The following is a 20,253-nucleotide window of genomic DNA, read 5'->3' as shown; positions in this document are numbered from 1 at the left end:
TGAATCTATTTTATCTGTTATACAAATATAGATACAGTACTAATATGACAAATCGATTAGCTAATACATAACGCGATGTAAATTGTGGGTGCATTGCCAAACAATTGTATCAGGATGATGTGAGAATAATTACAATCATCCCTGTAAACAACCAGTTTTTGCTGTCCCTGGAGAGCCATCGTTTGCCCATCCCATCCGGCCTTCGGCTAAGGCCATCGATATGGGTATTATGGTTGCCATTGGGGAAGAATTTTCATGCAATTTTTAGAAGAACTTTGAACTTCTTTGAAGAAATTTTGAAGATTGAATTTCAAACTTAGGGGAAACTTGTAGAACTTCAAAAAATAAGCATGTCAAAATTGTAAATCGAGCTCTTCGTACCTGCTAATCCTCTCGCACTAGCATCGGCTTCGAGGAGGCCATGGAGGATAGAGAAAGTGTCGGCAAAATTGGAAAGACGGAGCGTCCCCGGTGGATCTCACCATGGTAGATGGAGGACAGAGTTTCATCCCGAGATCTCGTGCCATGATCAAGGAAGGCCGGAGAGAAAACCCTAGATCTTGGGCCATGGTGGAAGCAGAGCGGAGTGAGGCCCTCTTGTGCCTTGTTGGAAGAAGGTTGCGCCACTCCTAGATCTCATGGCGGGCGAGGAAGGTCCGGGGTGTTTCCCCTCAAGATTCTGCCATGAGAGGGGAAGAAGGCCAAAGTGTTGCCCCTTGAGCTCATGTCACGATGCGGCCTCTACCTTTGGCACGGGTGTAGAAATCTCAACCCAAAAACGGATGTAGTGATGAGAAGAACCGTAGAAAGTTTTTAGGAGCGAGACCGCGAAAGAGACAAATGCTAAATGCAACCCGCACACGCAAGCGCGATTGCAAGCGTTCACGAGACACGATTGGAATTAACCACGTTACACTTGCCGTGGTAGTTGGCCGCGAAGACAAAAAAGAGAGAGAGAGAGAGGGAAAAACCGTGAATGCTAACTTGGAAATTTTCAACTTTGACGAAATTTCAAAAATGTTTCTCACTAAAGCGCTGTAGTTAAACTACACCGTAAGAAAATTACCACCTTGATCTTACCTTGATTTCTTCCTAGTGGAGTAGTAATACATACACTTTGCACCTGGATATTCCGAGTCGTAGTGTCTCTGGTTGTCAAATGCACGCCTGCCAAGTACCTCCGTGGGAAACAGTCCCTCTCAAATCAAATCAAACATGACCCAATTTTTTCTTCGAGGAGTATGACCCAAATTAATTAGTTAGCAAAACTTATTAGTAGCGATTATTGACACACGCACCCCGAATAATTAATTATAACTAAAGAAAGCATATATGGTGTTTGATTGCAACTAGCCAGACGAATCGATGATTTGCACGTGGACACGACACGCCAACTGCATTTTCCAGACAAGCGTTGTTCATTGCTTAATCTGTGAGAGATACTAATAACAACAGCCTGCCCTATGATTAATTAGAAACCAACCAGTAATAAAAAGGATCAATTCATGCTATTGATCAAAAGGCGGACTTTTTACAGCCGGGAAGATTTACTGGGAATGAAGAAAGAAGAAAGCAAAGTGGGTGATGAAATGATTGCGCGAGCTAGCTAGTAGGAGTAGCTGGGATGCAGTAAAAAGAAGATGATGAAAGGCTGTGAGTGAGTTTGCTTGCTCATGGTCATCATTTAATCCAAATGGAACAAGGACAGAAAACATCATAAATTGCCCTCAAAATCTTCTTTTCTGCTCCTACACCGAAAATGGAATTAAATTGCATATATTTCAGCATACTACCTATAGATCTCTATCCTATTTTCACCAGACCCGCTATCTCTAAAACACCAGCATATATATATTCACCTGGCACACACACAGAATGTAAAATACAGTAGCACACAGTATATAAGCACAGTAAAGGCCAGAAATGTGAACAATTTGCATGGCAAGGTGTATCTCTGTGAAGTGGGGTAGAAAATGGAACGATTGCTTGCGTTCCTCCTCCTACACCTACAGTACCTGGCTGACAAGTAAATGCATGGTGGCTTCAGTTCAGTTCCAGTCAGTATATGCATTGCACTTCACCCTGCTGCACGCACAGCACTGTTCACTCACTTGCAGACTTGCAGTCAGTGTAATATGTACGATCAATGTTTATCATCATTGTCCATGTGACCATGGAGCTGTAGCATCCAGTACAAGTAAAAAAAGAAAGAAGAAGATAATAGCAGAGTTGAGTACCAGCTAGCTAGAAAAAGAGCCTTAATAAGTCTGTTTAACAAATGCCCGGCCTGGCATCTGCAGAAGAAGTCAAGAAAGAAAAAGAGCAAAGTTTAATAAGTACGAGTAAGTACAGAATCCATTGATCAGCTTACAGGATCAACTTAATTCTCTCTGAGACTGTACTACCACGAGCAACCTGCTGACAAACTTTTGTGCTGGCACTGGCGATGGATGGATGTGCGTGTAAGCTTAATGAGATCTCTGTCACTGCAAACATATGAAGGTTAATTTAATCTGAAGGGTCACGCGCAGGCATTGATGGATTGGTGCGCTGGTTTCAGTCTCGTGAAGTGAAAACTAGTCTTCACTGTACAATCTTTGGACAGTTGGATTGGCCACAACGCCCTTTTGATTATCTGAGTAAACATATATTTTCATCTTCCAAAAGGTTTGTTTATGGCAAAAATTTATAGTAGCAGTAAGTACTGTAAGTGAATAAATACAAAAGCTTTCTTGTGCAGCAGGGGAGGCTGGCTGGCTGGCTGACTGACTGACCAAAAGTTTAAGCCAGCCTTAATTTTGCAAGTACTACTCTGCAAAAAGAACTGCCTTAATGAGATCGAGGAAGCTCATACAGAGAGCCTTAAAAATAAACAATGCGACGTGAAACGCCGAGCGGCCGAGCCCATCATCAAATACATCCATACATGGCTGCTGCCAAAACAAAAACTTGGCTTCTTTCACGCACACCGAAACAGCACACACGCATGGCTCAATGGCTGGCTGGCCACTCTGAACCTTTCTTTTCCCCTGCAGCAAGCGCGCGCGCGCACACACACAGCTGCTTTGGATGGAGCCATCCTTTTGCTCTTTAGCAGCAGCAGCGAGTGAGTAAGGCTGTGTCTCTCTCTCTCTCCTGTGAGCGTGGCAACAGCTTCTTTAAACACATTTGGCCATTGCTGCCACACCTTTGCCAAAAGGAAGAGAGAGGGCTAGAGAGATTGTTCCCTGACACTGTGACACATATACCTACACAAGAAACATGCATGTAACACTTTGGCTAGATGTGATGGAAGAGCTAGTAGTAGTAGAGAGGAGGGTAGGGTGGGCTTTGCACATAGTATGAGTGTGACTGTGTGAGCAACTGAGCATGTATACCAACAAAAGGATTCAGTTGTAAAAGCAGGCCATCTTTTCCCAAAAGCTTCCTTCAGTCCAGTCAGTCAGTCCAGCATCTAGCAGCTATTGCAGGGCACAGCGTACAGCAGCTAGCAGCACAGCAGGCTGTGAGAGATGATTATTGACTGGTGGTACCCAGATTAATTCCAGATCCAGTGCTGTAGCAAAAGATCCATGTGTGCATGCCTCTGTTACTCTTTGGTTTCAGCTGCTGTTCTTCGTGCTCTAGCTGCCAGCTGAAGACTCAAGGCAGAAGCTCTGAAGCAGAAGCCATGCTATGATTTTGGCTGTGGGGAGCGATGATGGAGATAGAGGGCTTTAGCTCTTGCTTTTGTATGCTGATGAAAAGAACTCTTGAGCTCCACCGTTGTGATCGATTACGGGTCTGCTTCTTCTTTTAATTAGTACGAATAGCTCACAAAGAAACCACTCAAAAGATACCGTAAAAGTAGCTAGGTTTGACCATTCCAGTTGCAGACGATCCATCGATGGATTACGGGTCGCCTTTCTGAATTCATCGCTCCCTTCGAAGCTGGAGAAACTATTTTGTGTATCGACTGTTATGCCGTGTTAAGTATTTCTGTTTCGATTAATCAGGTGCGAACCTGAGATTATGTTGTTGAAGCCATTCCTATAGTTCCACGGCTATAACCTTCTGTCATTACGTCTGCTTCTTTTACTGGCATAGAAACTCAACAATTAAACAAAGTACCCAGGCTCCAAAAGAAGCATACTATGAAAAGCATTGTAATTTTGACCACACCAGTCGGTCATTCAAAAAACAAAAAAGTAGAGCCTCTCATATAACTGACTTGATGATGGTTCATTCAACAAGCTAAGGGAATCAAATCATCCCCATAATCACAAGCTATACTTGATACTTACCCACTGGAATCTGAACCTGACGGTATATATATATAGACAGAATCATACTGCCTCCTGTCCTGTATATGTATGGAGGATTCAGCAAGACGATGAAGCTAAGATGATGAGCCCCAAGCTCTGACGGCTTCGTCTCTGAGAGAATCATAAAGCTCCTGAGCCACGCCAATGAGGAAATGGTCGGCGCCGTGACGTGCGAGCAGCGAAACCGACACCGGGACGCCGTCACGCGTGCCCAACGGAATGCTGACCTGGCAAAACCCAGATAGGCCGGCGATGGAGAGCAGGGAGAAGGCTCTCGACCGGAAATTCTCCAGCTTCACAGCTTCCATCCTCAACTTGGGTGGAGCACCTGGAACTGTAGGGATCGCCAGGATTCCGTTCTCCTATGAATACATTTAAAATAAATAAATTCAACTCCTATCTGCATCCTGCAGGTTCAGAAATGCAGCAATGGAATTTTGGATGATCTGTTGATTTACCTTGAGGAGAGCAGCAAGTGCAGTCTTGAATTCGGTCCTTACAGCATGAAGATCCTCCATGACCGGTTCATCTGCCGATGCGATGGCCTCCTCTACTCGCTCCCGTATGCCGAGGCCTAAGTTGGGTTTCACGGTATTAACCCACTCTGCATGGTTTGCTTTGAATTCAGACCTGAAATAATACAACGTGTTTATCTGGCTGGACTGTGGACGACATATATAGTGCCCTTCGGATCAACGTGTCAGCGCAATGCTAGTCTAAGTAAGCTGTATCGATTGAAAGGCAGTCATAGCCAACCTTTGAAGGCATCGCATGACATGTGAGATGGCAGACAGAGCGGGCACACAAGTTGCTTCATCTACGCTTGCAGCACTGCTCATGAATTTCCCGATGCTCGGAATGTTACTGGACACGAAATCACCAAGGTTCCTATTGTCAACTGCATCACCTGTCAGTGACAAAAGACACCTCACAAGGTCAATTTACATGCTGGAAAGAGATGGATCGAGCATCAGAAGCTTGAGTTCGAGTTCATGCTAGTACAAGCTAGCTACTTACTGCCGAATATCTTAGCTGCTGAAGCGTTGAGGATCTCATAGGTGTGGTCGTCAACAGAGGAGCCCAAGATCTCAAAACAGTCTGCAGGAATCATGACACGACTCGGTCGTCGGCCCTCGTCAGCAGGGAGCGGCAGCAGCACGTTGCTGACGCGAGACAATGTAGCTAAATCTCTAGCAAACCACCCTGCAAGCAAGATGAAATATAATTATGACATATGCTAACTGAATGAGTCGTCTCTTTAACACTGACAGTGGTAAGCTCACGTTCTTCTTAGCTTTTTAAGCTTGCGCCTAAGTTTAAGTAAGGGCAACATGTTGTTGATTACCGACAGTGTCAAACATCTGTGCCATGGGGATGACATTTTCAGTGGAGACCAATCCATGGGAAGGGCGGAGGCCGAAGATGCCGCAGTAAGCAGCCGGTACCCTCACACTCCCACCAGTGTCAGTTCCTGCAGAGCAAATACACGTACATGTGGTGTGCAGCGAAAGACTGAATTTTTTCCCCCTCTTCAATCGAATCGAATGCAAGAACTGAAGAAACGGAGGTCGTTTGTCAATGGCAGAGGAACGGACCGAGGGAGAAGTCGGCGAGGCTAGCGGCGACGGCGACGGCGGATCCGCTGGAAGAGCCGCCGGGGACGCGGTCTGGGGCGCAAGGGTTGGCGGGTGTGCCGTAGTGCGCGTTCTCCCCGTTGATGCTGTAGGCCATCTCGTCCATGACGGTCCTGCCGACGGCGGCGGCGCCGGCTGCGAGCAAGGCGAGGACGGCGGGGGCCGTGGCGGCGGCGGGCCCGTGCGTCCGCGACCAGTCCGGGTTGCCGAAGCCGGTGACACGGCCGGCGATGTCGAAGCTGCAACCAATTGCCATCAAATGGATGTGGAGAGCGAAGCAGGAAGAAGGAAGGGGAGCCTACATACATGTCCTTGATGGCGAAGGTGAGGCCGTGCAGGGGAAGCTGCTGCTGTTCTTCAGTAGGAGGAAGAGGAAGCAGCAGGAATTTCTCCATGAAGGCGCCGTGGTCTCCCTTGGCCTCCTCCATGGCTGGCTGCTCCTGCTGCTGCTGCTGCTTCGGCTGGGAGACTGAAGGGAAAATGGATAGGATTAAGGAGGAACGACTGTGCCGTGTAGGACTGCTTCTTCTGACAAAAAGAAGACAACTGAGAGCTGGAACCTTCACTAGTGTAGTACTTACAGTACTTGACAGAGATTAGCATTTTATTTAGTTTTGAATCTTGGCAAAGCGTCCGTGTAACCAGACATCTTTGATGGGTATTGAGGTGACTGCCAAAGCAATCAGGATCAAGTTAACTTGATTGAATCTGTCTAATCAGACATCCCTGATCTCAGTCTCTAGTATTGCTCCACTGAAGATAAGTTAAGAAGCAAGAAGAGGTGAGTTGTTGGCAGGATGAAAATACAAGATTAACCAGCAAACAAACACCATCATTTTAACTGATTAAAAAAACTGATGCCGGCCTTAATTAGATGAAAAGAACTTTTTGCTTCATTTCTCGTTTCAGACTGAGATGGAATCATGCATCTAAACCCAATGCTAGGTAGCATGAATTTCACTTGCATAACCATAACGACTTCAGAAGCATCACCTCCAGAATTACCCTCTCTGCACTGTCTTATACTTTCCTCATGCTGCTGTATACTTGTGGTGTACACCCATAAGCACCAACACAATCACTAGAACATAAAAATGTCACACAAACAAAAACTGTGCAATTTTCACTCTCTCAAGCAAGCTGTTGCCTATGTTACATGCCTCAATGTATTCACGAGTCACCATCTCTTGCATGCGCTGAGGAGAGCTGAGGTCATCAACATCCCGGCAACGACTGGCCTGACGATGCCATGGCAGACAAGCTCGCATCCGAATCACCACAGTGTCTCAGGTAGGACTGCCGAAAGGACTGAGCTGACGATGCGCCTGCTAGGTTTGTCTCTGACTCGCCACCATGGTGCAGCTGAGACTGTTGCTGTGGTGATTGAGGGGCCATGGTAGATAGGCTAGGCCCCGACTCCCCGCAGCGCCTTAGGTACGACCGATGTTGGGTGGACGAACCAAGATAGTAGCCTGAAGAACTGTGCCCAGAATTGAAGATATAGGACGAACTGACATGCGTACTGGGTGATGCATGGGCGGAATGGTACATGTGTGGTGGTGCATAACTTATGTTGATTGGTGGAGACAAGTGGCTGCCAACTAGAGAGTGTGTGGAACCAAGGTGCGAGCCGCGGAGGAGGGGAGAAGACATATTTGCAAGGTCTGCACCGCTTCTGCTTATACTCATGGCAGATGAAGTTCTGTAGTATCTTTGGATGCTAGGAGAGTTGGGGGTACCAGAAACAGAGTAGACACGAGATATAGATTGCGATGAAGGGCGTCGGCTAATTGGTCTGGGAGGGGATGCTGCAACACTTGATCGGAATGAAGATGATGGAGAGGGTAACTGAACCGCAGAAGAAAGCAACGGGGTAGTCTCCGAGGCAGGAGGGGCTGACGTTCCAGCATCTGCATCTCGCTTGCATACAGGACAGAATGATCTCCAAGATGTGAGCCACATGTCCACACAAGCCGCATGGAACTCTGCACAGCAGAAATCACACAGATATCAGATTATTGCCTCAGAAATGTCATTCCTCACATAGCTGACCATATATGACCGCAATTCATTTTAACTCAATGCATTTTTCTTTAATTAACCAGTTGCACATAAGGAGAGTGGTCAAATTACTTTGCAACACTAGTCAATTGACAAATCTACATTAAACAGCTTAATGGTTTTGAAAACAATGGACCTACAGATTCAGCATTACAAAAAAAAAAACTACAGATGCAATTATGGATTTCAAATGACAGTACCAGGACTCTATGTTACTATGTTTTTATGGATCTTCAAGTGCCTACCACAAGAAAATAAACGCAGATAGTAGTTTGGTAATTTTGTTACATACTGACAAAATTGTTGTGCAAACAGAATAAAAACCTAGCACATTTTTAAAAATTCTGAATTCAAACATGGAAGAGTAAAGTAAATCAGACAGAGGTGCCTAGTTTTGCTTAAAATATGATTTGAGCGTGCCAAAGTCTCAAACAGGTAAGGTACTACTTTTTTCATAAACGCAGTTATGGTGTAAAAAGCTGGTAGACATACTGTGGCGGCAAGGCAGCACCCTTAGTTTTTCTCCAACATTGTAGTCTTCCAAGCAAATGGCACACAATGATGATGTGCAGTTGTCCTCTTGCACCTTTGTGAAAATAAGGCTCGGCAGTGCCTTAACTAATTGGCTGCTCATTCCATGGAATTCTCGGGCTTCTGGAATTCTAGGCCGGTCCCGCCTTATTCGATGTCTTCTCACAAAGAAACAAGTAGCTAGAACAGCAGACATGGCAAGCAGTGATATGAATGAAATTGCCATGATCGACCCGGCTGAGTTCTCAAATGTGGGTATTAACCACACCTCTACATCTGTACGGCCTGAAAATTTCTTCAAAACCTCCCCTGAGACCTTAGAGATGAACACGGCATATATGTGGATACCGCTTGAGCTTCCAGCCACTGTTACAATTCCTACTTCCGAGTTAGAAAATGCAGAAAATAAATGAAGTGAACAATATTAAAATGATCTAGCGAATGTTGGATCGGTTTTTAAAATTTATCAATTTCTACAATGATCTCTATCTTTTATTTATCTGTGCATGATCTGCATAAGTATTTCTGGTTTATCCATTATGGAGAACAGATCTCAGAGAATTTTCTAGTCCAGCTCAGCTCTGTCTCATCTCAAGTGAATGTGTGTCCACCTACAGACTACAGGTCCAAAAACATGATCAGGTGCCAAAGAAAGGAAAACAACAAGACCAAGTGAGAGAGACAAGGTGCATACTTGAAACCAGAACCCCACTATTCTCGTTGTCATATACGATTGCAGCTTTGAATCCAGCATCCTGCACATTCTTCACTTTCTCGTCAAATGTGCAGCCACCTCTAATAACCAATGCGAATGGAGATGGTGGACCCTTGACTGCCTTGTTTGTTAGTGCACTACAAGCATTCAACGGTTCAGCAGTATAAACTACACCATCAACACCAGATCCTTTCACTCCTGGAGCTGCAAAACAATTGAAATGGCATAATAAGATCCTGGAAACACAAGGAAGACTCCAAGGCGATGAAAAGAGAAGAAAATAATTTATAATACAAATGCAACACGACACAATCAACAGAATAAAGTCAAGCTTAATGTTTTTACTAGAGTTAGGAGCACACAGAAACTAATGCAATAGCAATATATTTTGCGTCTGGCCATAAATCAACAGTGCAAACCAAACATTAACACCTAAATCTGTCATAAGCAACAGGTGGAGGATAGGAGAACGCATACAAAAAATGCACTGAACATCCAAATAGGTGAAGTTGGCAATCTACTCTCACAGGGCTAGATGATGGTAAGATATCCAGAACATACCAAAGTTTGCTTCAATATCGTCGAATGACAAAGTAAGATTATTCCCCATTAGAACAACATTGGCAGCTCCTATCTGAGCCATGAAGCAAATCATTGCAGCGAGACAGAGAGGAAATAACATTGCTCCTCGTCTACTCTTGAAATTATTAGTCTCCATAGCTCTTCAAGAAAACCCAGCTTGTTTTTACAAGTTACAGCTAAGAAGACGCAAGGGAAAGCCGTTTGATGCTTTAAAACTCCCAGTTCTGCGTCTCCACGAGCAGTCAACTGCCGCAACGTGCTCTGGATCTGCAGCTCCAAAGCACCCAATCAACTACGATTGCTGCAAAAAAAAAAAAACCAACAGTGTTGAGATTTATGTGACATTTTATCCCTACCAATACGACAAAAGGAGAAGAAACTTTGCACGGAACATTGAGAAATATAAGCTTTACACCCATAAATTCCAAAAAAAACACATAACGTATAAGGTAGCAAGTCACAAGTAAAACCACCAAAATTATTCTGTTGCGACTTGTTTTCCATAACAAAATATAGAACTTTAATTAAGGAAATGACAAAGGCAATTCATAGGTTATAACTTTCTTAAAGCAGAATTAAGATGGCAAGACGAGAGCCAATTAATTTCCACAAATAAGGCCAAAGGGAGTGTGTGTGTATTCCCTGATCATGTAAACAAATAAGAATAAGTTCACTAACTGATGCCTCAATCTCCAAATCAGTACGTTCCACTCACTCGACCGAGCGAACGAGATACCATAATATCCGAATGTCTTGGTTCATTCCACCAATAATTCCAACTGTTTCATCCGCTATTTGGCAGTGCGCATGAAGAGTTTCACTCAGCCTAAGTCCATTCCAATTATAACGCATATCCAAAATGCGGCAACCCCGATAAGGAAACGTAATAACCACCATAAAAGTGATTAACAAGTACGGTCCTGGCATATATCCGGTCCGTACGAAGAATAAAAATTGGATCATTTCAAGCCAGAATCTAGAATAACCACTACACAGTGTACTAAGCAACTTAGCCCAACGCCACCGGAAACCTGACGAGCAACAGAATGGGCAATTCACCATGTGCCTCTCTGTAGAATGCCACTCTAGAAAATCCCCCTTCCTATTGCAGATCATGGTCTGAATTGCCCCTCAAATTTCTATTAGTTGTGGTAGTCGAGAATCGGCCCTCTTTGAAACGTTGGAGTCTCGAATCTGTGCGCCCACATGGTGTCAATTCGATAGCCGAACAGCAACTTGGATGAACACCCACAAGGGGAAAAACCTAAGGATGGAGGAGTCAACAGACTCTGGAGCACCGGAGCACGGCGGCGGCAGCAGAACTGCAGAGGCAAGCGTCTCTCCGACACCCAACCCAGTGGTCGCACGCCGCCGCGTCAATCATCAGCGCAGCACAATAGCGAACCAAAAAGGAGCATGGGAATTGACGAGGCAAAGGGCGGATCTTTGACAGGATTTGACCCGAAAAATAGAAAAGAAAAACTTGAGCGCTGAATTCAATCAAGGTATAACCAGTGCAGTACGGATGCGGATGCGGACCTGAGGGGTAGTAGGGTTGGCAATGGGGACGTCGGCTGCCATGTAATGGAAGGGCGGTGCGGTGTCGGAGGACCGGAGCCGGAGACGATGGTCGGAGGAGATGAGAAGCTTGCTCTTGGCGGCCGCCGGGGATGGAGTCGAGTACGGAGAGGAGGTCAGGGAGGAGGGTTGTTGCTGTTGTTTGAGCCTATCCGTCCCGTTCCTGCTTCATTGACCCTAGGCAAACAATTGTTTTTCCTGGTGGAGAATTAATTATTAATTAGAAAAATGACAACTTGTTTTGTGCAGGAGTAACTGCTATTTCTCTAATACTACAAAATTACCCGGGCGCCGGATCCGGCCGAGGGGAGCTCGAAGAGAATGGATATGCTCTCCGTCTCAGCAGCGCAGAGATGATCCATCCGTTTTTAGTTAAACAAAACAAATCAGTCCAAGACCACACTCACTCGTGTCGTGCCTCGGTCTCTTTCACCCCCTGGGGCTGGAGCAGGAACAGGAGCAGGAGAAGACGAAAATGGGGACCGACTCCCAGCTCCAAATTATTCCTAATTTGGCGACCAAGGGTCTGCTGGTAATTGTTTTGTTTTTCAGCGACGATGATGTCTCAACAGCTCGCAAGTCAAAACCATTGTTGACATCTGTTGCTCGGCGCCATGGATATTATCAGATCATGTCGATTCGATCAGGAATTGATCGCTTAGTTTGTTATTTATTCTTCTGCATACACAAGGGTGCCACCATGAGTGACAGAACAGGAGGGTGGCTGGGCTCTATGTATGATTGCATCCTATCTTATCTCTTTCGGATGCGTGTCCATCATCTTGCTTGGACACTCCAGTCTAAGCTCATACTATACTAGTTGGCAGGTAGCAGTAGGCAGCCTCCTTAATTTGGCATTTTAGTTCATGTCGCTGTCATAATTCTTATTAGTAGTAATTTCCTGCCTAACTAATGGATCCGAAACAAATTCAATTCAATTATTCAGAACGCACATTCTTCGGATCCGATTATTCAGAACGCACATTTCCTCAGGGTTCCATTATTCAGAACGCACATTCTTCAGGGTTCCATTGTTCAGAAATTTGTATGGTCCATGGATCGGTCCAAAACGATGGGCCGGGCCATGAGAAGGCACCCTGGAACTTTCGTGGGCCATATTCTCTTACAGTATTTGTTTGTCTCGCACAGAATTAATGTTCGATGGGCCGGGCTTGTTTGAGTGCCACGGTTTTCCTCTCTTTTAGCTCTTTGGATTTCTACAATGCGACATGCGTACCAATGACCCGTTGGATCAAAATTAACTCATGCATGCATGGATATCGTCATTTCCTTTTACTGCCTGCGTTAGTCGTCGGAAGCTCGATCCGATGGATCTCAAGACCGAAAGCCCGACAGCGAGCAACCTAGCTTTGCTATAAACAAATTAAATACTGGAGTAGCTCCAACTAGATTCCATGTATTAATTATTCATTACCAACATGAGCATTATGCAGACTTGTCCAGGAACACCAGCTAGCAGCTACGCAGGACTGGCTAGCTAGTAGTAGGAGAACTCGTTAGTGGAGTGGTACACGTACTGAATATTAAACCATATATCTCCAGCTTAGCTTTTGACCAGTACATGTCACTGTCTGAATCTCTGCAGTCTGCAATCAGATCGTCAGGCAGCAGCTTCTAGAAGCTTAATTAGATCGATTTGTGCTAGCAATAGCATAGCTTGTTGGAGGGAAAGCATGCAGATCGATGGATCGATGACACACACACACACACACATAGAGATGGATGGAGCTAGCCAGGGCCCATATCATCCGGCCGGCCCATGCAGGCCCCCACAAACCGACCCAATTAAGTTAAGCTGACCAGAAAAGAAGAATGATGAGCAGCAGCAGCCATTGGATCCAAGTGTGAGCACCGACCAGTCTTCCCACTGCGAAAAGCTAGACGTGCTACAGAGGACAGAAACGTGCAACAAGATAGAGTTCAACTTGGAGCCGTCGATCGATCTTACATGCAATTCCGATCCTGTCCAAAAAGATGGACGGACGGATCCTTGACTTGACCACGATCCATATATATGATCATCGTCGCTGTCGTCTATCGCATCACGTCACTGGTCGATCGATCGTTCGTTTAATTAGAGAAACGCGCAATCGATTTCGCGTTCCCAAAATTATATATGCAAAGGAACGTACGGTGCTACGGTACTAATATTCGACTCCAGAACGTAAGTGCCTAGTGTTGATCGAGGAAAGGAATGGTCGGGAATTAATTAAGAAAGGAAGAAGAAGAAGTGGCCAAATTAGCTATAAGCTAGGGAGAATCGGAGCTAGGATCGATGTGAGAGTGACTGGCATATATTAATCGATTGATATCGACCGGTGCACGCGTATGTTGGCTGCTAGCTAGCTTGGAGACAAATTATGTACGATCTCAATGTTGCTCGATTCAATTCTTCGTGCTAGCTTAATTGCTTGGTAGCGACAGGTGCATGAACCAAGAAATCGAACAAGTTGCATAATTTTGCTCCCGGAATGCCCAACAGACGCGGCGCGCGCCAGTTTTCTCATCGTTTCGGCAGAATTATGTACGGGTCGATGTTCCTTTCATTTGGAAGAGATTTTTATATATACCGCTCCCTCCGTCCAACAAAGGATGTCTTAACTTTGATTAAATTTGGATCCAAATGTTAACAAAATTGAGATATCTTTTGTTGGACGGAGGTACTAGGAGAGCAGAGTCCAATTAATTAATAAATAAATAAAAGAATGAAAAATTAAGGATGTCACGCGGCCAGGCGCTGTACTGTAGCGATCAAATGAAAAGCCGAAAGATGGTCACGCGTTCCGTGTTGAAATTCCGATCGATCGATACATGCATGATCATCAGACGACGTACGTACACCTGTATATGCGAGAGCTGGATAAATCAAATCAACCGCCACACATATATGATCTATTGGAGATCGACCGCGAAAGGGATCGGATCGGATGGAATTAATCCACATCTTGTTTCTGAGACGTACACAAGATTCAGGCATCGACACACACATGCATAATAGTCCACACGCACGAATTGCAACACTGTCCGGCCACAAATCAGATGAACCTCTATATATATAATCACTGGACGATCCAGACACAAGCGCGTGTGTGTATATTCAACAGCCAGACCACGACTCCCCTGACTTGGCTGCCCCATACGAGCCACACGTGTCAGCCTCCATCTTCCATTTCCATGTACACATTTCGAGTCCGTTTCCTCTGTCCACTTCAGTGTACACATACGGTGTTCCGGAGATTCAGTCAGTACTGTACGTACGTGCTGTAGTCACTCTCTTTAGTACATTACAGTACGTACAACCCTGATCAATTAATGCAGCTCGCTCTGGCTGACTCTCAAAACTCTCCGGCGTGATTAGTCCGAGACTTTCTGAATCGATCGATCGAGCGAGCGACGGCCAGTACTGGTGCTTGATCACTGCTTGCCATCTCAAATTTATTACTGTGCCTGTGCGACCCAACATATATATGATGTAGTCTTACATACTACTGCAATGCACTTTTGTGTCTCGCAAGTTAGTTGCATCGATCATACGGCATTTAATTAGCTTTTGTGACCCATCATGCACGATGACGGAATTGATCCCTTAATTAATTAACCACTGGAATGGAACGTACGGGACAGAACGGACTGGAGTTGATATGAGTATTATTATTGTTATTTGCCAGGCCAGCCGTAGGATGCAAGCAAGCAAGCGTGAGATAATACGGTCGGAGTAGCTTGCAGTACGTTGCACCCTGTCTGCCACTGCACTTGGCTGCTGCTGCTGCTGTGAAAGGTAGTACCAATTAGTACTACCACGTAAAGTACCACCATATTTCCTTTTATTTAACATACATTGATAAAACGTTTTAAATAAGTACTCCTTCTGTATCATAATTCTTGTCGAAATATTACATGTATCTGAACGCTTTTTAGAAATGCATACATTCATTTTTGGACAAATTTGAGACATGAATTATGGGACGGAGGGAGTACTATATATATGGATAAAAATAAGATTAATTTAACATACTCGGTTGCAACTTTCTGAGCTACTCCTCTGATCCTAAATTCTTGACTCAAATTTGTCCAAATATGAATGTATCTATTCTTAAAAAGCGTCTAGCTAGATACATGTAATATTTCGACAACAATTTAGGATCGGAGGGAGTACTTAATTAATTAGTTTGCAACATGACCAAGTGACTTACTGCAACTTGCAACACATATATACGGTATATACGGACCATTTCGTACAATCTATGCATAAGATACGAAGTTAGCATACAGAAGATGGATGTGGTGCCAGTGACAGGTCCTGATCGATCATCAAATCGATCGAAATGGGCGGCTGTGGCATGCATGATGCGCACAATCTATATCTTGTCAAAGGGGTAAATCCCCTAGCGAGCGAGTTAGCAGCTTGAGTAGAAGCATCCCATTCACCAAGCCAGACAGTGACAACTCTCTTGATTTAGCTTCTCCCATACACATATACACAACTCGATCTAGCTTTAGGCAAAATAGATGGACAGGAATGGAAATGCAATGATTGGCGTCCGCGCATTTGCCCGAGGATCCATTGGTCGGAACGGCCGCCGGCGGTGGTGGGTTCCACCAGCAAGTGTCTGCCAGTTACTACAAGAGAGGAATCAAATTTGTATATATGCACCCGGCCGGCCGGCCGGCCGGCTGATCCAAGACTGGGGAATTAGTAGCTAGTGTAATTAACGTGTGTTGCAAGCACCAAAGCTAGTCTTGCACACCAATATAACGGCAGTAAAGCTAAATTCAGCCGATGGAGACTGCATGGCATGCTGCTGTTGTTAACTTGAGGACCATATATGGCTCTTCTTGATCTTAGCCGACCAAATCGACCACCACCACCCCCACCCCCCTTTGTTGGTCTCCCTACTCGATCTATAGCCACCCCCACGCGCAATCCATGGCTTTTTACTGGCTATTAGCTAGATTTATCCCGGCCCCGGCCTTACTATCCTCTGTCGATTCCTAGCTATCTCGATCGATCTCCAGCCTTTCTCTATCAGTGCAAAAATCGATGGATGCTTTTCGGCATATATAAATATGGCCCCAAATTAAGCTTCCCTAGCTACCAAACTTGGATCGATCTTACTATCATTACTCGTTTGCTCCTTAATTCCCTCATCTCTTTCTCCCTCTCCCGGCCTCCGACAACCAAATTACAAGCTTCAACTATAGCATCCTCCATCAAATATCGATCCTCTTCTTCTTCATCGTCGTCGTCTTGTCTGGCTTCCCGGTTAATTAATTTGGTGAGTGTCCCACCCTGCATATGATATACGTACTACTATATGGCGTTTATTTGTACTTGATTCGTTAATTAACTTCGTTTGGTCCATCATCATGCATGCGCCACTGCTAAGTGCTAGTACTGATACAGTACAGTACCTCGTTAATTGCATGGAGGCTGGAGCATGCATGGTACTAAGCTAGCTAGTAGCCTAGCCTGGCAAGTAGCTAGTGGTACTTCCATCAATCTACAGCTAGCAGCAGAGAGCATAGGTAGCAAGGCGACATGGTACTTGCATGCAAAAGCGACCTGAATGAATGAAACTGAATAATAAACCTCCTCCTTCTGCTTCTGCAGCTGCATGTTAGCTGCTGGTACTCACACACAAACGTACATACTTTCGCCGTTCGGTAGTATATATATGTCGATCGGCTGTACATACGTACAAGATAGGTGCGTAGATATGGTGTTGATTTCTCTGACGTACTATACATGTACCTGCACAAGAGGGGCTGGGTACATGCATCTAGGTACCTGATCTGGATGGATGTTTTAATTTGTCTCTGCAAACGCAGAGACTGTACCTTTTAGTCCAGTCCACCACAAAATTGACCGGAGAACCATTCATTCGCTCTCTACCTATATATAGTTATATACCCCGTAGGTACGTGTCAAGTACTAGTAGGCCGGCGTAGAAAAAAATGATGGAAAAATACAGGCCATCTGCCACTGCCATGCCTCTCTTAGCTTTTGGTGTGTTTGTGTGTGTGTGTGTGTGTGTGAGAGAGAGAGAGAGAGCTGGTGTTTAAGTTGTAGGAGGGTGGTGGATGTGTACATGAGAGGCAGAGCATCAGAGAGTGAGGGGCTAATCCTGAAGTGCACTCAAAGAAACATGCTGTTTGGGCATTGCATTCATACCCCTAAAAGCTTCACTCTCACAACTATCCTTTTCCCTTCTCCATATGTCCTTTTCATTCTCTATTCCTCTCCCCTCTCTAGCTCTCTCATTAATCCCAGCCACTTTATATACAAGCTTGTAGACAAATGTGCATTCCATCCGTCCCATCGAGTGCACGGTCGCAATCAAGCTAGATCATCATCATCATCATCATCATCATAAGCGCGTACTTGCCCCTCACAGATCCAGGACATGATTGCATGTATTCCTAGATAGATCATACATGGATTTTGGTGTGTGAGAGCAAGTATATCACATCGATTCGGCCTATAGCCAGGGACCTAGCTAGCTATAGATCACATTATAAGTAGCAGGTCATATGTTGTTGTATGTTATGCACTATTTGTATGTATGAGAGGCAGCAGCTAGCTAGCGTGCACATCCAATTGTTAGGTCACCTCTCATCACAAACATGAAGTGCGCCTACCCTTTGCAAGCTATATAGCCACACGCCTTTGTGCTAGGTCTCTCGCTGTAAATGCATATATTCTTCTTCTCTTCTTCTTCTTGTTTCTTCTTGTTTGGCCCACACGCATGCTAGCTAGCTACACACTCGTATATATACTCCACTGACTCTGCACATCGATCCTCCACACATGCAAACTAACAGCTTTATGAGCTAGCAACCTGAAAAGCTTGTTGTGCTTACTTGATTTCAGTTTCGGCAGGAGCTAGAGGTTAATCGATCGAGAGCTGGGCAGCTAGCTTTTGGTGGACAGATCGAGCTAGCTACATCAATGGAGCATCTTCAGCAGCAGCAGGATGATCAGTCTTGCTGTGTTCCTCCTGGGTTCAGGTTCCACCCGACGGAGGAGGAGCTGGTGGGGTACTACCTGGCCAGGAAGGTGGCTTCCCAGAAGATCGACCTCGATATCATCCAGGAGGTCGATCTCTACCGCATCGAGCCCTGGGATCTCCAAGGTACCCAATACATCCTCAATTAATCCTCAGCTGTTAATCAACAATGTTCTTATTCAGTTAACCGATTAATGGTGTTGTTATTTTCTGAATGCAAAATGCAGAGAGGTGCGGCAGGCAGTACGGCGCCGGCTCCGGGCACGAAGAGGACAGCTTCCGGTCATCGTCTTCGTCAGCGGAGTGGTACTTCTTCAGCTTCAAGGACCGCAAGTACCCGAGCGGGACGCGCACGAACCGGGCGACAGCGGCCGGGTTCTGGAAGGCCACGGGCCGCGACAAGCCCGTGCTGCGCGGGGGCCATGGCCATGGCCGTGGCGCTGTGATCGGGATGAGGAAGACGCTGGTGTTCTACCGGGGGCGGGCGCCGAACGGGAGGAAGACGGAGTGGATCATGCACGAGTACCGGCTGCAGTCGAGCGAGCACGCGCCCACGCCCGAGGAAGGATGGGTCGTCTGCCGCGCCTTCCACAAGCCTCTCCCCAACATGCACCACCACAGGCCGATGCCCTTCGTCTTCCCCGGCGCCGACCACTACGCCGCCGCCGCTGGTGGTCCTCCTCCAGCTGGTTACTACATCAACGACATCGACGCCCGCCTCAATGGCCATGGCGGTGATCTCCTCAATTACCTGCACCCTGCTCCAGTCTCCGGCGGCGGCGGAGGAGGGTTCGTCTTCCCCGGCAACGGTAGCGTCCATGGCCAGATGATCGTGTCTGAGGATCTGCAGGTGGAGTCCAAGAAGCATGTGAACATCTTCAGCAGCATCCCCCAGCTGATCGAGAGCCCGGTGACCGCCACCATCGACGACGATGATCAGGCAGGAGCAGGACAGCAGGCGGCGGGTGGCATTGACTGGAATTTCCTCGACAGCTTGCTCTCCTCCACGTCGTCGGCGTCCCAGCTGATCCATGACTCTTCCTCGCAGTCGCAGCTGATGATGCACCTGCAGCAGCAGCACTGATCGAGAGTCTGAACATTATTCATCATCGATTTGCTACTAATAATGATTCAGTACATAGTATACAGTACAGTGCAGTGCAGATATATCCATACAGATACAGTTATATAGTATTGATTTGGCAGTAGCCTAGCTAGCCCAGATGACATCGATCCATTGTGTTGATTTCTTTGTTTTGTACTACTACTGCTTGACACATTGTATCTAGCTATCCATATTCATACTCCTGTCCAGTATATGTGTATGTTCGATTTTAGTTTACAGACCACTCTGTTTTATATTCGTTTACTGAATTTACTGTACATTATTCAGTCTAGCTAGTCTTGAGTTTATACATGTACGGTGTTCCGGCCATGTGATGTCTTTTCATTTTGCCATACATACATATACGATTAACGCGTGTTTGTTATTGGGGACCATACATATCGCTAACTTAGGTGATGTGATGTGACCATGGGTAACATCCAGTCGTTAATTATAAGTAGCTAGGTCCATTGATCCAGATTGATTGATTAACTTGACGCGGTCTGGATGCACGCGTACGTGTGCACTAGAATTGTCTGAGCCGCAAAAGTCTGAATATATAGTCAACAAACTGACAGGGACTTGCACTGGAACTAGCTGCCTCATGAGTGGTGATCACTTAAGCTGGGGCTCCGAATTAAGAACCCACCACAAGGAAATATATACTTCCTTTTGACAAATTTGCTGGCTGCAAACGTGCAAGTATTTCTTCCAA

At 45.7% G+C, this 20,253-nt stretch overlaps 3 protein-coding genes across 7 annotated transcripts; 1 reads left to right on the top strand and 2 right to left on the bottom strand.

Moving 5' to 3' along the window:
- Positions 1-4,097: 4,097 nt before the first annotated feature.
- LOC100844843 (amidase 1) lies at positions 4,098-6,655 on the bottom strand. The gene is made up of 7 exons (XM_003580844.4): positions 6,245-6,655; positions 5,900-6,177; positions 5,650-5,775; positions 5,322-5,507; positions 5,061-5,211; positions 4,763-4,934; positions 4,098-4,666 (listed from the first exon to the last, which is right to left on the bottom strand). The coding sequence occupies exons 1-7, from the start codon at positions 6,364-6,366 to the stop codon at positions 4,379-4,381; spliced, it is 1,323 nt and encodes a 440-aa protein (XP_003580892.1). The 5' UTR covers positions 6,367-6,655; the 3' UTR covers positions 4,098-4,378.
- A 149-nt stretch (positions 6,656-6,804) lies between these two features.
- On the bottom strand, positions 6,805-11,824 carry LOC100844532 (receptor homology region, transmembrane domain- and RING domain-containing protein 1). 2 transcript variants are annotated; one of them, XM_010242369.2, is made up of 6 exons: positions 11,690-11,824; positions 11,367-11,603; positions 9,807-10,128; positions 9,225-9,449; positions 8,492-8,908; positions 6,805-7,923 (listed from the first exon to the last, which is right to left on the bottom strand). In XM_010242369.2, exons 3-6 carry the CDS (start codon positions 9,961-9,963, stop codon positions 7,154-7,156), a joined length of 1,569 nt encoding a protein of 522 aa, XP_010240671.1. In that variant the 5' UTR covers positions 9,964-10,128; positions 11,367-11,603; positions 11,690-11,824; the 3' UTR covers positions 6,805-7,153. The 2 variants fall into 2 exon arrangements, with proteins under 2 accessions (XP_010240671.1, XP_010240672.1); XM_010242370.3 differs by having other exon boundaries at positions 8,492-8,896; positions 11,690-11,822.
- Positions 11,825-16,293: 4,469 nt separating this feature from the next.
- Positions 16,294-19,825, top strand: SWN5 (protein SOMBRERO). 4 transcript variants are annotated; one of them, XM_010242364.3, is made up of 3 exons: positions 16,294-16,702; positions 18,307-18,559; positions 18,661-19,825. In XM_010242364.3, exons 1-3 carry the CDS (start codon positions 16,472-16,474, stop codon positions 19,515-19,517), a joined length of 1,341 nt encoding a protein of 446 aa, XP_010240666.1. In that variant the 5' UTR covers positions 16,294-16,471; the 3' UTR covers positions 19,518-19,825. The 4 variants fall into 4 exon arrangements, with proteins under 4 accessions (XP_010240666.1, XP_010240665.1, XP_010240669.1 ...); XM_010242363.3 differs by having other exon boundaries at positions 16,295-16,702; positions 18,298-18,559; XM_010242367.3 differs by lacking the exon at positions 16,294-16,702 and adding an exon at positions 17,959-18,102.
- Positions 19,826-20,253: the final 428 nt, after the last annotated feature.

The sequence above is a fragment of the Brachypodium distachyon genome, chromosome 5, assembly GCF_000005505.3.
Source record: "Brachypodium distachyon strain Bd21 chromosome 5, Brachypodium_distachyon_v3.0, whole genome shotgun sequence".
NCBI classification, from domain to species: Eukaryota; Viridiplantae; Streptophyta; class Magnoliopsida; order Poales; family Poaceae; genus Brachypodium; species Brachypodium distachyon.
This window is presented reverse-complemented; position numbering and strand designations above follow the sequence as displayed.